At 43.7% G+C, this 10,954-nt stretch overlaps 1 protein-coding gene across 2 annotated transcripts; it reads left to right on the top strand.

Annotated features, from left to right (window-relative positions):
• The first annotated feature begins 509 nt into the window (after nt 1-509).
• LOC132764480 (proteoglycan 4-like) lies at nt 510-7,644 on the top strand. Of its 2 annotated transcripts, none has more exons than XM_067472633.1 (3): nt 510-566; nt 4,201-4,255; nt 6,246-7,644. In XM_067472633.1, the coding sequence occupies exons 2-3, from the start codon at nt 4,212-4,214 to the stop codon at nt 7,261-7,263; spliced, it is 1,062 nt and encodes a 353-aa protein (XP_067328734.1). In that variant the 5' UTR covers nt 510-566; nt 4,201-4,211; the 3' UTR covers nt 7,264-7,644. The 2 variants fall into 2 exon arrangements, with proteins under 2 accessions (XP_067328734.1, XP_060614492.2); XM_060758509.2 differs by having other exon boundaries at nt 515-566; nt 4,151-4,255.
• Nucleotides 7,645-10,954: the final 3,310 nt, after the last annotated feature.

The following is a 10,954-nucleotide window of genomic DNA, read 5'->3' as shown; positions in this document are numbered from 1 at the left end:
TGTCGTACGCTGGGCCATTTGAAGCTTCCGAACAGTCTTCAAAGGCAACCCCACATAGAGAGCGTTGCAGTAGTCTATACGGGATGTAACCAGAGCGTGGACCACCATGGCCAAATCAGACTTCCCAAGGTATGGGTGCAGCTGGTGCACAAGCTTTAAGCTTTAACAATTAAAGCTTGTGCACCAGCTGTGCCCCATAACCTAAGCCACAGCCATGAAAATGGTGTCGAACTCCGTTCATTCTGCAGTGTAGATGCATCCCCAAATCGACACTCCTGGTTCTGACTTCTATTCTGTAACAGATCTCTTTCCACTTGCTCAAAACAAACCAGATGCCTCGGGGGATAAAAGGCTAATACATAATTTAATGTCAAATCCTGGCTTCCAAAAGGCGGAGGGAACGAACACGCCTTCCCTGAACGTCAATCTCAGATCACGATTGGCGAGTTAGAAGTGATGTCAGATGCTTCAAGTCCCTCCGGTGAATTTTTAAACCTCATAAAAAGCTCTTCCCATCCCGGGCTCGGGCTTCTTCTATCCAGACTTCTTTTGAATCAGGGATCCAGGTAAGTGGATTATTTTCCCAATACAATTTTTTATCCGTTGAAACTTTCCAAAAGACCGATTCCCTTATTTTTAGAAGCATCCTGTGATGTTTTACAGTGTGGATTCAATAACACATTCACACCATTGACTAATTAAATTGCAAAGGAAAGAGTGGGTGAAATATTCGTTGTGCAAGATTTCCCAGCTTTTGGATTTTTTCGACTCTTCCAACTTTTGGAAATGTTGACAGTTTGGAAATTAAAAAAACACAAAGACACTGGAATCATTCTCAGGTTGATACTGTTTAGCTGAAGCCAATGAATGTAGCTTGGATGAGATTTACAACTAGTTGAAAGGGTTTATTGGAAGTTTGTCAGTGGATTCCACCTCCGGCAAAATCCAAAATGCTCTCATTCCAAGCGAGATGTATCTGAGAAGCTGCAGAGAAATTATAAGGTTTCTTGGGGATGTTGTTGTTTTCCTGATCCAGAAATCTAGGCATAGGGTGCATCTACAGTGCAGAATTAATGCAGTTTGACACCACTTGAGCTACCATGGCTCAATGGTATGGTTTCATGTGGCATGGAAAGAGAGAGTGTGTGTGGAGGGGCGTGCAGGCAGGACCAAAAAGTGTGCGCACTTGCCAATGCCTGCAGCAGAGTGCCTCTTGCTCTAGAGTAAGAGGCACTCAGCTGCAGGCATGCTCCAGGCCTATCTACACACCCTGCCACACACACACTCTCTTTCCAAGGTAAGGAGGCAATTTTGGCTGCAGACGAAAGCAGACTTTTGTGTCGAGAAGATTTTTGTGCGGGGAGGGAGTTTCATGTTCCGTGCTCCCCAAGAAATGGAAGACACGAAAGAGACAGTAGGAATGGTAGGAACAAATTCTGTGCACAACTCTAATATAGAGGATGCACATTGTTTTTTGTAGTTATTCCAAATGACAGGCATCTTTAAAATAGAAGGATAATACGAGGGGTATTTTAAAAGTAAGGTCCGTTTTGTTGTAGACACTAGTAGTTTGCGTGCATACCGCAACAAGCGCGTGCGTTGTGTACCGGCATGCCTCGGGAACAACTGTGCTCAGTTTCTGCTCTGTAGCTCACCTGTATGGTTCTGTCCGGTCGCCCTTCTTTGATTACAGACGATTTGATTTGATCGCACACTCAAATCTTTGGTTTTGGTGGTCCTCTGTTAGGAGTTTTGGGACCTAACGGGAGCACCGTTTCCTAAACTTTAGGTGTTCAGAAACAATGTTGTAAAGCACTGATCTTGACACATCAGGAAATTTGTTTGAGAGACCTGTTATTGTGAAGCGCCTGCTCTCACGAATCCTCGCTTCAACTGAAGCCACCAAATAGTCTGTAATCAAAGAAGGGCAACCGGAGCGGTCCTCATCATGGACGTTGTCACGGCCATCTTTGAATTGTCGTACCCACTTACGAACTTTGCTTTCACTCATAACAGTATCACCGTACACTTCACAAATCTGTCGATGGATTTCTGCAGCAGGCAGGTTCCTTGCTGACAAAAACTGTATCACTGAGCAAACCTCACATGCGGAGGGTGAGTTGATAGTCTTAAACATTTTGAAAGCACAGAACAGAACCGTACAGGTTAGCTACAGAGCGGAAACTGAGCACAGTTGTTCCCAAGGCATGCACTCGTTGCGGTATGCGTGCAAACTACTAGTGTCTACAACAAAACGGACCTTACTTAAGAAATACCCCTCGTACATTCCTGTTGGAGCACTGCACAATTTTGCAGTGTTCTAGCATTATTCCTTTTGATAGTATCAACCGATGCTGATTGCGCTGCCTTTAATCTCTTTTCTTGTAATTTGAACCTACTTTTTGGGGTCACCAAAGGATCCAGGATTCGATTTGTTGGCATTCTCAGACATGTATGAGTACCAATTTATGAAAAAAGATTTGTTTATTTTTGTATTTATTTATTTACTGTATTTATAACTCACCCTTCTCAACCCTGTGGGGGACTCAAAGCAACTTACATATAAAGGCTACAATTAGATGCCAAAAAAAGAGGACACATAATAAAAAACAAAAAACATTAAAACAATCATTAAAATATAATAAAACCTTAAAACTAATTATTTAAAATCACTCAACCCAATATTGTCATCTGTAGCTGTTCCAGGTTGTTGCTGCACTATTTCATCTTTTCTTATTTCACTCATTGATTACTCATTGAATGCTTGGTTAAACATCCATGAACCTTTTCCTAAAGGTCAGGAGGGAGGGGTTGATCTGATTTCACTTGGGAGGGAGCTCCATAGTCGAGGGGCCACCACTGAGAAGGCCCTGTCTCTTGTCCCCGCCAACTGTGCCTACGAAGGAGGTGGAATCGAGAGCAGGACTTTCCCAGAAGACCGTAATCTCTTTGCTGGCTCATAGAGGGAGATAAGGTTGGACAGGTAAACTGGGCTGGACCCAGTGGCGGCTCTAGGTAATTTTCAATGGTAAGCAAACAGTATTTTGGCGCCCCCCCCCCCCCCCCCCAACCAATCACTGATATATATTTTCTGTTGGTCGTCGGAGTTCTGTGTGCCATATTTGGTTCAATTCCATCATTGGTGGAGTTCAGAATGCTCTTTGATTGTAGGTGAACTATACATCCCAGTAACTACAACTCGCATATGTCAAGGTCTATTTTCCCCCAAGAGCACCTCAAGAGCGTCCCTGGGCAAAATCAACTATACTGCAAATGCTTACTTTGCATAATGGTTGAGCCACCCCTGTCTGGACCTCACTACTTCTGAGGATGCTTGACATAGATTCAGGCGAAACGTCAGGAGAGAATGCCTCTAGACCATGGCCATATAGCCCGAAAAAAAACCTACAACAACCCTGGGCTGGAAACGTTTAGGGCAGTGGGTCCCCAGATGGTTTGGCCTTCAATTTCCAGAAATCCTAACAGCTGGTAAATTGGCTGGGATTTTTGGGAGTGGTAGGCCAAAACACCTGGGGATTCACAGGTAGAGAACCACTGGTTTAAGGCTTTAAAGGCTAAAGCCACCACTTTTGAATTGTGCTCAGTAGTAGACTGGGAGCCAATGGAGCTGGCGCAATGGAAGGGATGTCCTCTTTCTTTACACTACTCTGGTGAGCAACCTGGCTGTTGCCCGTTGGACTTCTTGAAGCTTCTGATCAGTCTTCAAAGGCAACTCCACATAGAGAGTGTTGCAGTAGTCTATTCAGGATGTAACCAGAGCATGGACCACCTTGGCCAAGTCTGGCTTCCCAAGGTACGGGTGCAACTGGTGTACAAGTTTTAGTTGTGCAAAAGCTCCCCTGGCCACTACTGAGACCTGTGGTTCTATGTTTAGCGATGAGTCCAGGATCATTCCCAAGCTGCGAACCTATGTCTTCGAGGAGAGTATAGTTGTCTATTATTAAACAACATGTTGTTGTATGCCTTCAAGTCATTTCCACTTCCGCCATTGGCTACCCTACTGTGAATTTATCTAAAACTGACCAAGGTTGTATATTATTAAACATTTTAAGATCTTTGTTCAACGTTGCTATGCCTGTTGAGCTAGAACGTAATATTTGATGCAACGTTGTTTTGCTTTTCATTTGAGGCTGCTCAAGTGACTTCTTTCCAGCACTTCCTCCTTTTCTGCTTCCTCAGCTGTTGTCACGATGGATGAAGGTATTCCTGATCCTCCTTTGACTTCCTATGACCGGTAAGTGGTCCAGCAGGTACGCTGGGAGAGTTTTGAGTTCTATGGGACTGATATGTAAGGCTGAAAGCTTGTTGATTTGCTCTACATGCTGGTTGGGATTCCTTGAATTATAGTCCCAATGAAGAAACATTTTAAGCTCTAGGTAGTCGTGGTGGTCATGAACCTTAACTGGAATCACCCCAATAAATTTATGGACGTGGTGTGCCAGTTGGTCCTGATACAATTTCTTTGTTTATTTACTTACTAGTTGTACCTGCCATGCGTTGCTGTGGCCAACCTTCCCTCCCTCTTTCTCTCCTTCTTTCTTTCTCTCCTTCCTTCCTTCCCTCTTTTTCTTTCCCTTCTTCTTTCTTCCATCTCTACCGGTTTCTTTCTCGCTTCCTTTGCTCTTTGGTTCCATCCTTCCTTCCCTCCCTCCCTCCCTTTTTCTCTTTTTTGTTCCTTCTCTCCTTCCTTCCCTCTTTCACTTTTTTATTTCCTTCTCTCCTTCCTTCTATACCTTTCTTTCTTTCCTTCTCTCCTTCCCTCCTTGTTTCCCTCTTTCTCTCCCTCCTTCTCTCCCTACTTCTCTCCTTCCTTCCTTCCTTCCTTCCTTCTTTACCCCTCTTTTTCCTTCTTTCTCTCCTTCCCTCCTTCTTTCCCTTCTTCTTTCCCTCTTTCTTTCTCTCTTTCTCTCTTTCTCTCCTTCCTTCTCTGCCCTTCTTTCTTTCCTTCTTTCTCTCCTTCCCGCCTTCTTTCCCCTCTTTCTTTCTCTTTCTCTCCCTCCTTCTCTCCTTCCTTCTCTACCCTTATTTCTTTCCTTCTTTCTCTCCTTCCCTCCTTCTTTCCATTCTTCTTTCCCTCTTTCTTTCTCTCCCTCCTTCTCTCCTTCCTTCCTTCTCTACCCTTCTTTCCTTTATCTCCTTCCCTCCTTCTTTCCCTCCTTCTTTCCCTCTTTCTTCCCTTCTTTCTCTTCTTCCCTCCTTCTCTCCCTCCTTCTCTCTTCCTTCATTCTCCCTTTCTGTGTATGTGTTTTGTGTGTGCATGTGCATAGATGTGTGTATATATGTGTGTTTGTGTGTATATATGTGGTTTTGAGCATGCATTGCAATGTATTTTGGGGGGTTGCTTTTTAAGTCCATTCTGTTGCGTTTTTCAGTGTTTTTATGAGTGATGGTCACTCGTTACCCTGAGAGGTGTCTTGTGTCTAAATTTGGTGTCAATTCGTCCAGTGGTTTTTGAGTTCTGTTAATCCCAGAAACGAACATTACATTTTTATTTATATAGATTTATTTACGGCATTTATATTCTGCCCTTCACATGGAATATATATATAAAAAATACAACATTTGCACACCCTGAAGGGGTCTCAGGGTGGATCACAGAATACATATACGGGAAACATTCAATGCCGATATAGACTGACAGGACAGACAACAGTACAGATATACATTTTCCCATCTTCGGCGTCTTGGAGGTCGTGCTCGATTCTGGCCACTTGGTGGTGCTGTTGCTCCATCCTCCATACCGAAGAGTCCTGTTTGCAGACTTCCTCCTTTTGATGGTATATTTCTTGGAATATGAGATAGGTCCTTCTCATTGGTTGCTTCTAGGTGGTAGACCTCACTTCCATGCCATCACCAGCATGGGAATAAAATGGGTCATTATGGAAAATTACACAGATATTGATTCTTTTGGGGTAGACTAATTTTGTACCGAGAACGTGCTGTTGTTGCCGTGTGCCTTCAAGTAATTTCTGACCTAGGTTGACCTTAAAGTGAGCCACTTTGAGTCTCCTTGTGGAGAGAAAAAGTAGGGTATAAACAAAAGTAAGAATGATAATCAAAGGGAGTGTTCTATTGAAGCTGAGAGAGCATGACCTGCCCAAGGTCACCCAGTGGGTTTTCATAGCCAAGCAGGGAGTCGAACACCTGGAAGGCTGTAGTTTGAGGGTTCCTGCTCTAAAGTTTGTGGAAGAGATTAAGTGAACTAACTATGGTTCTTCTTTCAGATATCGTGCTTCCAGACAACGGATGCCATACTATAGATATTACTCTAAGCCACTCGGTCCTCCTCTATCTCCCTTTGTCAAGAAAAGGCTACCCAAATATGGGTCCCAATACATCCCATTCTATGGGCCACGGTATTTTTCATCCAGGAACCTTCCACTGTACGAGAAAGGCCTTTTTTCATCCAAGACCCTTCCGTTGTATCAGAGAGGCCATTATATTCCACCGTATCGTCCATCTGGAGGGGCTGGTTACCAACCACGGGGTCTAAACCCCCACACAGACTCACATGCAACTAAACTCCCACAAAGAAATCTTGCCAGAAACCCAACACAGCCACACGTAGACATGTATCAGCGGCATTTGCTCCAAAGTCCATATAACGGTGTGATCAAAGACCGCCGTGGAACCATCACAAAGGGTTCCGTTCCTGATGCACCTCGAGCTCCATTGCCTCGTGTGACCAAAGGTCCAGTGTTATATTCTCCCAAAGATTTGGAGCCACACTTGCCCAAAGCCCCTCTACCTCGTATGACCAAAGGTCCAGTACTGTATTCCCCCAGGGACTTGGAACCCCATCTCCCTAAAGGACCGCCACCCTATATTCCCAAAAGCCCATCAAAGCATTCAGCCAAGAGAATACCACCACTTGTGCCCACCGACTCACAACTCAATGTCAACAAGGCCCCGCAACATCACACATCAAAGGGCATGCTGTCACGTGCCACCAAAGGCTCACGTACGATTGCGAGCAAAGTCCCGCGATTCAGCCTACTGAACTTTTCCCGATCCTTACGGAAGAAAGCTTCTCGACGCAACCGTGTGAAAACCTCCCAAACCAGTTTGGTGAAGGGCTCGCAACCCTCTCTAACCAGGGACTCTCGGGGTTCCTTAGCAAAGAGCTCTCAACCCAACCTGGTCCATACCTCCACGTGCCCAGATCTCAAAAAACTTTCCAGTAATGTGAAGGTCTCCAGGACAGGGAAGAAATATTGCTCAGCAGCCAAGTGGCCTTTCTGAAGAAGAGTGGTAGAAATGGAAAACCACGATCTTCTCTCAGTTGAGAAGCCGGAGGAGTAGCTCTGGATCATTTTGACGCAGTCTGCAAAACCTGAAATACTTCTTACATTTTATTGTGTCTATGAAACCTGGTTGCCGTTTTCATCTTTGCAGATGTGAAAGTCTGAGCATGGATTGTGATGTGAGTTATACTGCAATTCACGTTTAGGGATGCAGTTCTTTTAGAAAGAAAGCGTTTTTTAACATTGTGAACCATTGCTGTGAAATATATAATATATATAACATTTTGGAAGATTTCGCAATTCAGGACTTGTTCCGCAGAATATTCGCACATGGATTTTTCCTCACCGAAAGCATCATTTTCTGGGCAGAAAAGAACATTTTAGGAAAATTCTATACAAAAATGAGATCCTTTTGCCTATGCAGAACATGTTGTTGCCGTTAGGGCTGGGCGGTTTCGTTTCGTTAATTCGTAATTCGTTAATAATTCGTTAATTTTTCCAATTATAAAACGATAACGAACCATTCTGGAGCAATTTTTTTAAAAAACAAATTTTTAAACACGTTTTGTAAATGCTTCGTATTTCGTTATTGTATTCGTTTCGTTATTGTTCTGAGGTCGTTTCGTTATTATTTCCGCATGTCTGGGGCAAGTTTTTTGTTTAATTAGTGAAAAAAAATTATAATATCACACCAACAGTCAACAACAGAGGGAGAGGGAAGCTTCAGAAGGTTTTGGAGGTTTTTTAGCTTATTTCACGGTCGCGTCCGCCATTAACGAATCGATTCGTTATTGTTTCGGAAATCGATTCGTTAATGTTTTGTAATTATTTTCACATTTACGAAATTTCGTAAATATCGAACTTTTTAAAAGGAAAATTTTGTAATTATTTTAAATATCGAAACAAAAAAACCCCCAAAAAACGAATCGATTTTAGAAACAAATTTTTCCGTTGTTACCCAGGCCTAGTTGCCGTAACTTATTCTGCATGAAATTGGTGCATAGTATTTTTGCACTGAATTTTCTGCACTGGGAACAGCATTGTTCTGCATAGAAAAACAAGGAAAATGTGGATTTTTCACAGAACAATTTATTTTCTGTATTGTCAAAGGCTTTCATGGCCAGAATCACTGGGTTGTTGTAGGTTTTTTCGGGCTATATTGTCATGGTCTAGAGGCATTCTCTCCTGACGTTTCACCTGCATCTATGGCAAGCATCCTCACTACCTCTGAGGATGCTTGCCATAGATGCAGGTGAAACGTCAGGAGAGAATGCCTCTAGACCATGGCAATATAGCCCGAAAAAACCTACAACAACCCAATTTACCTCTGAGGATGCTTGCCATAGATGCAGGCGAAACGTTAGGAGAGAATGCCTCTAGACCATGGCAATATAGCACGAAAAAACCCACAACAACCCAATTTACCTCTGAGGATGCTTGCTGTAGATGCAGGCGAAACGTCAGGAGAGAATGCCTCTAAACCATGGCAATATAGCCCGAAAAAAACCTACAACAACCCAATTTACCTCTGAGGATACTTGCCATAGATGCAGGCGAAACGTTAGGAGAGAATGCCTCGACCATGGCAATATAGCCCGAAAAAAACCTACAACAACCCAATTTACCTCTGAGGATGCTTGCCATAGATGCAGGCGAAACATCATTAGAGAATGCCTCTAGACCATGGCAATATAGCCAGAAAAACCCTACAACAACCCTATTTATTTTCTGTGTGTTATCCCATTCTTTTGTGTCTCTGTTCTGTGTGCCCCCAAAGCCAGTCTCAAAGATTCCAGTCATATCTCAAATTGATCGATATTTGTTTATTTTTTTATAAATAAAGCAAAGTAAGACATTCTTTATTTTGGTTATTTTGGTTAAGTGACCGAACTCAGAGGGTGATTCTCCCCAGTGCTTCCTCTTCATCCTGGGAAGAAGGGACGAGTGGAGTGACACCAACAAAGTTGCATCCTGGTCCTGTTCAGGATCTTTACTATTGACTTAGATGAAGGGTTAGAAGGCAGGATCATCCAGTTTGCAGATGACACCAAATGGGGAGGGAGAGCCAATATTCCAGAAGACAGGAACAGAATTCAAAATGAGCTTTACAGATTGCAGAGATGACTGGCCAAAACTAACACAACAGGGACAAAGAAGAAGAAGAAGTTGTTTATTTTTCTACCCTGCCTCCATCTCCCCCTTGAGAAAGAAGCCCCAAAATGACCAGACTACTCCCGTGCAAATCTGCCACTATCCATAGGTACACTATCTCTCTCCTTCCCATGGAGCAGAGCAGAGCGGGTGAACCAGACTCCTCAGGTCTGCCACACTTTCAGCATTATTAGACTGAGTCTTTTATAGGAATATTCAGTTGATGTGGTCCCAAACTTGTAAATTAATGATAGACATCTTCCATCCTGGATCCATCCCGGTTTCCTGGCCAGATGTTGGTCTTCTTGATTGGTGTTGATCTTATGTTGACTTTCTTCTTAACATAAGGAATGTTGCAAACATTTTTGTTATCATTGTCCTAGTTCTTATCAGAGTTTCTCAGAGAACAGAGAACAAGCCCTATGAGGAGCGGCTTAAGGAGCTGGGCATGTTTAGCCTGAAGAAGAGAAGGCTGAGAGGAGATATGATAGCCATGGATAAATATGTGAGAGGAAGCCACAGGGAGGAGGAGGGAGCAAGCTTGTTCTCTGCTTCCCTGGAGACTAGGACATGGAACAATGGCTTCAAAGTACAAGAGAGGAGATTCCATCTGAACACGAGGAAGAACTTCCTGACTGTGAGAGCCGTTCAGCAGTGGAACTCTCTGCCCCGGAGTGTGGTGGAGGCTCCTTCTTTGGAAGCTTTGAAACAGAGGCTGGATGGCCATCTGTCAGGGGTGATTTGAATGCAATATTCCTGCTTCTTGGCAGAATGGGGTTGGACTGGATGGCCCAGGAGGTCTCTTCCAACTCTTTGATTCTATGATTCTAAGTCCAGCAAGCAGGTAGTTAGTTACTGCAGGCCTTAATATTATACTGGTGTCTCCAAAATCATTAGCTCCATCCATCCATTCATCTTCCATTCATCCATTCATTTCCACACATCATATTAAATTCATATTTGTCAAATCTGCACATTGAATTTCTTGGGACATCAACAATGTGATGCGGCAGCAAAAAAAAGCCAATGGGATTTTGGCCTGCATCAATAGGAGTCTAGTGTCTAGATTCAGGGAAGTCATGCTCCCCATGCTCTATTCTGCCTTGGTTAGACCACACCTGGAATCACACTGTGTCCAATTCTGGGTACCACCATTGAAGGGAGATGTTGACTCTAAGCTGGAATGTGTCCAGAGGAGGGTGACTCAAATGATCAAGGGTCTGGAGAACAAGCCCCGTGAGGAGCAACTGAAAGAACTGTGGGCATGTTTAGCCTACACAAGACAAGATGGAGAGGAGACATGATGAGGGCCATGTATAAAGAAGTGAGGGGAAGTCATAGGGAGGAGGGAGCAAGCTTGTTTTCTGCTGAACTAGAGACTAGGACATGAAAAAAGAGCTTCCACCTGAAAGTTTGGAAGAACTTCCTGATTGTAAGAGCTGTTCAGCAGTGGAACTCTCTACCCTGAAGTGTGGTGGAGGCTCTTTCTTTGGAGGCTTTGAAACAAATGCTGGATGGCCGTCTGTCGGGGGTGCTTT

The sequence above is a fragment of the Anolis sagrei genome, chromosome 12 (assembly GCF_037176765.1).
Source record: "Anolis sagrei isolate rAnoSag1 chromosome 12, rAnoSag1.mat, whole genome shotgun sequence".
NCBI classification, from domain to species: Eukaryota; Metazoa; Chordata; class Lepidosauria; order Squamata; family Dactyloidae; genus Anolis; species Anolis sagrei.
This window is presented reverse-complemented; position numbering and strand designations above follow the sequence as displayed.